Consider the following 5,164-nt stretch of genomic DNA (forward strand, 5'->3'; position numbering starts at 1 on the left):
TCCTCGCACAACTGTAAAGAGCGATATTTATAAATATAAATATGAATATGAACAATATTTGTGCTATTTATTTACTCATATAAATTGTCATATTGCTATTACAACTGATATTGGTAGAAGTGGTAACGGCTGTGATTACCTTACTGTTACCAGTCATTGGATTGATGAGGATTGGATAATGCAAAAGCACATTATTTCTTATAGAATAATTAATTCACGTCACATAGGGCAGTTTATTGCTAGCACAGTTACATATATTTATAGATATTTTTGTATTAGTGATAAAATAATGTCAATTTTAATGAATAATGCTACTAGTAACATAAATGCTATAGCCTTGCTTACCACTACACTAAATCCTGCATTTAGTGATATTTTTCATGTTAGATGTATTTGTCATATCTACCATTTAATTATGGGTGATGGTATGAGGATTTTAAATATTGAAATTGAAAAGGTTAAAATGGCTCTTAACTGGCTTTTTTATTCAAACCGTAGAAGTAAATTTCGAGAATATTTTAAAATATGCGATGAATTTGGCCTAAGAGAAAGAAAGGTTCCTAAACCTTGTCCAACTAGATGGAATTACATATATGAAAGTTTGGTTGTTGCATATGAATATAGAAACCCCATAAACTCAATATTTAATGCACATGTAAGTGATGATGATGAGCACCTTACAAATGGGGATTGGGCTAATATTAAAATACTTGTAGATTTTTTAAAAAAATTTTATATTGCTACAAATAAATTTTCTGGGCAATATTATCCTACTATTTCAAATTGTTTAGTTTATATTGCAGAACTTGCAAATTTGTTTGCTCATTTTTTAGAGGGTGAGGAAATTTATAAACTTGCTATTGATTCTATGAGAAAAAAGTATAAAAAATATTTTTTTCCTTATTCCCCCTATTTACGGTGTTTATGCTTTGTTAAATCCTTATATGAAATTAGGAAGTCCTCATTTTTTGTATGAAACTATTTATAATGGTTTAACACTTGAAGATGAGGAATTGTCTTTACTTCCGGAAGCAATAGCCTCAATTAGAATAAATACTCAAACTATTTTTAATACTTATCAAGTTGCATTAAATCATGCTAGACCAAATGTTCCAACTCTTTCTTCTTCTGATTCTCAATCATCTAAAAGAACTACGGGAGTAAGAGCAGTTAGTGCTTAGGCGGGGTTTAGGAGTTCTCAAGGTTCTAGTAGTAGTGATTTTTCACAACTAAATGAGCTTGAAGTTTATTTGTCGCAGGAAATTGATGAAGTGAATCCCGACAGCTCCTTTAATCTTTTGGAATGGTGGAAGGACAAAGAAAAATACTTTCCGATTCTTTCAAGGATGGCCCGAAATATTTTAACTATTCAAGTTTCAACAGTGGCATCAGAGAGCGCTTTTAGTCAAGCAAGACTTCAACTCGGTGATTATAGAGCGTCTATGATGGAGAGCTTGGAAAAATCAGTACTTTTCAGAGATTGAATTCGGTCAGAAAGAAGAAATTTTGGACTTGCTGAATCACAACCAGATGAAGACGAAGCTTACGAAGAAATGCTAGCTGAACTTGCGGAGGATGTTGCTTCGCCCGGAAGTGGCGATAACCAAGCTACTTTTCCGCCACCACCAACGAAAATTTCTCCCGACCTTAATAGATTTATGAAATTTGTAAGAGATACCATGCAACTTATATGAACAAAAATTAGTATGTATTATGTAACTTATATTTTGGCACATCTTGATTAGTTTCTTTTTCTTCTCAATAGTGGTATTAGCACCTTGTTGTGCTCATTTCATAGGGGGATGAAGACTAAGAAAGATATTGTCATATTTTATAATGCTATAATAAAATTACAATGCATATCTCTTTACAATATTTTTGTCTTTAGACTTAGATATTATTTTTAACATCCTTTTATTTCTAATTTTTATTTAAAAGTCCATTGGGCCCACTTAGTCCATTTAGTCCGCGGGCCGGGACCGTTTAGCCCGGGACCAAACGGTCCCGATCCCGAGCCAGTCCCTGCAAAAAGACCGTTTAACCCGGGACCGTTTAGCCCGTTTAATTTGGGACCGGTCCGGGACCGGGACCGTTTGGACCGGACCACTTAGCCCGTTTAGGCCCGGGACCGGCCCACTTGCCACCCTTAACTTGGGCTAGTTTGGCCCAACAAAAAAAAAAATATAATACCTTCTTAATTGTTGAAAAATTACTTAATGCAGTGTAAGATTGCGTACAATAGACCCTTGTGGTCCGACCCTTCCTCGAACCCTGCGTATAGCGGGAGCTTAGTACACCGAGCTGACTTTTATTGTGGACCAAATTTATAAGGATAGAAAATAGTTATTATGAACCGAATGAGTAATATTTATGTGGCTATAAAAACTTGTGAGTAAAGGTAAAATAGAAGTTCAGGTTAAACTTTCTTCAAATTTTTTAAAAATATACTACCATTCTTTTTAAGGGATCAATAAAAAAAAAATAGTGTCAATTTCTTAGACGAAAGGAGTAATTAGAAGTACTACTAGTTTAAAAGAATTTATTTTTTATTTTAAAATTACCGGAACTACGAAAGAAACCGCGTAAGGGGAGACTGGCCAATTGAAAAGCCAGCGTTCAAAGTCGTTTTTCAAGAATCAAACTCCAAGACTCCTTTTAAAAGCTCTATATTCTATGGCAAAGCAAGACACATGAACCCAATTCTCCTGACTTTTGGTCTGTCCCATGACAAAACCCAACTTCTCTTCTTACCAAAATACCATTTGTTCCTAAACTTTTACAACATTTTTATTCAATTCTTCCATTTTTTTTTGGCTTTCTTGATTTAGACAAACTTTATTGAAATCAAGCAGCTGAATTCTTTTATGTAGTTTTTTCTTGGTTCTTTTGTAGCTACAGTTCTTTTTATATAATCTGAAAGAAAAAAGCTCAGACTAGTACTACTAATGGTGACAAAGTTTAGTATTTTTATTTTGGTGGTGTTGTTGAGGTTATTTTCATTTGGTTCTGTAGCCTCAAGGGAAATTCACAATTCTGGTATTAATCTGAATTCTAGTGCTTCTGGTATTGAATTCCCTCAACATCCAAGTTTCAACTCAGTTACTGCTTCTGGAAATTCAGATTGCAGTTATGGAACATCCAAGAAATCAACAACCACCCATGTAATAACTCAAGAAGAAAATAGATCTGATGAAAAAGAAGATGAAGATTTAATGGTATCTAAAAACCAGCCAAGAGAAGCAGTCAAGTTTCACCTAAGGCACAGATCAGCTGGTCAAAATATAGAGGCCAAAGACTCAATATTTGAGTCCACAACAAGGGACTTAGGTAGAATTCAGACATTGCATACAAGGATTGTAGAGAAAAAGAATCAGAACTCTATTTCAAGGCAAACAAAAAATAGTGAAAAACCTACACAATCTTCTTCATTTGAATTCTCAGGCAAGCTCATGGCAACATTAGAGTCAGGTGTAAGTCATGGTTCAGGGGAGTATTTCATGGATGTTTTTGTCGGTACACCTCCTAAGCACTTCTCTTTGATTCTTGATACTGGTAGTGATCTTAATTGGATTCAGTCTGTTCCTTGTTATGATTGTTTTGAACAAAATGGTCCTCATTATGATCCTAAGGATTCTATCTCTTTCAAAAATATAAGCTGCCATGATCCTAGGTGTCACCTTGTTTCATCTCCTGACCCTCCACAGCCTTGCAAGTCTGAAAACCAGACTTGCCCTTATTACTATTGGTACGGAGACAGCTCGAACACGACTGGTGATTTCGCGCTTGAGACGTTTACGGTTAATCTCACAACCCCTAGTGGGGATTCAGAGATCAAGAAGGTGGAAAATGTGATGTTTGGTTGTGGACATTGGAATAGAGGCTTGTTTCATGGTGCTGCTGGTTTGTTAGGACTTGGTAGAGGACCGCTTTCGTTTTCGTCTCAGCTTCAATCTTTATATGGCCATTCTTTTTCGTATTGTTTGGTTAATAGGAACAGCAATTCTAGCGTAAGCAGCAAATTGATTTTTGGTGAAGATAAGGAACTCTTGAAACACGCGAATTTGAACTTCACTTCACTGGTTGGTGGGAAAGAAAATCATTTGGAAACATTCTACTATGTGCAGATAAAATCAGTCATAGCTGGAGGTGAAGTGCTGAATATACCTGAGGAGACATGGAATTTGTCTACAGAAGGTGTTGGTGGAACAATCATTGATTCAGGAACTACTTTGAGCTATTTTGCAGAACCAGCATATGAGATTATAAAACAGGCATTTGTTAACAAGGTGAAGCACTATCCTGTTTTAGAAGATTTTCCAATTTTGAAACCATGTTACAATGTTTCTGGAGTGGAGAAACTTGAATTGCCTTCATTTGGGATAGTTTTTGGTGATGGAGCTATATGGAATTTTCCAGTAGAGAACTACTTCATCAAACTTGAACCAGAGGATATTGTTTGTTTGGCAATGTTAGGAACTCCTCATTCGGCCATGTCGATAATTGGCAACTACCAACAGCAGAATTTTCATATCTTATATGACACCAAAAGGTCAAGGCTGGGATTTGCACCAACAAGATGTGCTGATGCCTGATAGTGTTGTTTAGCTTTTTCGGGTTGAAGGTGGAAAACTGTAAACATAATTGGGTTAAGGATTGTGCTCATTCTTTTGCTGATTTTTGAACTAGTATAGGTACAATATGTAGGTTTTTCTCCCCTTTAATTTTAGGTGTTTAGATGATAAGAATATTATTATACATTGTTTGACAGGAAACTGATTATAATTTATGTAAGGAAACTTTTAAGAGCTTTTCGCATATCTGAATGACTGCTTTTACAATTTACTACTACATTTTTCCAATCTAAACTTGGTTATTCTAGTTAGGAATGTCTCCAAAAAATAACTTGCATTTATTTGCTGTTGAGTTGCAGCCCAGAGATTGAATGGTCAATTCAGAAATCTTATAATTAATTTGTGTACTTAAAATGGCTTGTTGGTAAAGTTGTAGTTTATGCAGCCGCTTTTCTTTTTAGTTTCCCACCCAGTGTCCGGTACTCACATTAGGACCCGACTAAATCCGGATTCGCGTCGGGAAGTCCCACATTGGGGAGTAAAGTGTTCCCTAACAAAGACGACTCCTTACTCATGAACTCGAACCCGAAACC

General features: G+C 35.6%; 1 protein-coding gene across 1 annotated transcript; it reads left to right on the top strand.

Moving 5' to 3' along the window:
- The first annotated feature begins 2,646 nt into the window (after positions 1-2,646).
- On the top strand, positions 2,647-4,815 carry LOC104114066 (aspartyl protease family protein 2-like). The gene has a single exon (XM_009624416.4). The coding sequence runs from the start codon at positions 2,946-2,948 to the stop codon at positions 4,590-4,592; it is 1,647 nt and encodes a 548-aa protein (XP_009622711.1). The 5' UTR covers positions 2,647-2,945; the 3' UTR covers positions 4,593-4,815.
- Positions 4,816-5,164: the final 349 nt, after the last annotated feature.

The sequence above is a fragment of the Nicotiana tomentosiformis genome, chromosome 5 (genome assembly GCF_000390325.3).
Source record: "Nicotiana tomentosiformis chromosome 5, ASM39032v3, whole genome shotgun sequence".
Lineage (NCBI taxonomy): Eukaryota > Viridiplantae > Streptophyta > Magnoliopsida > Solanales > Solanaceae > Nicotiana > Nicotiana tomentosiformis.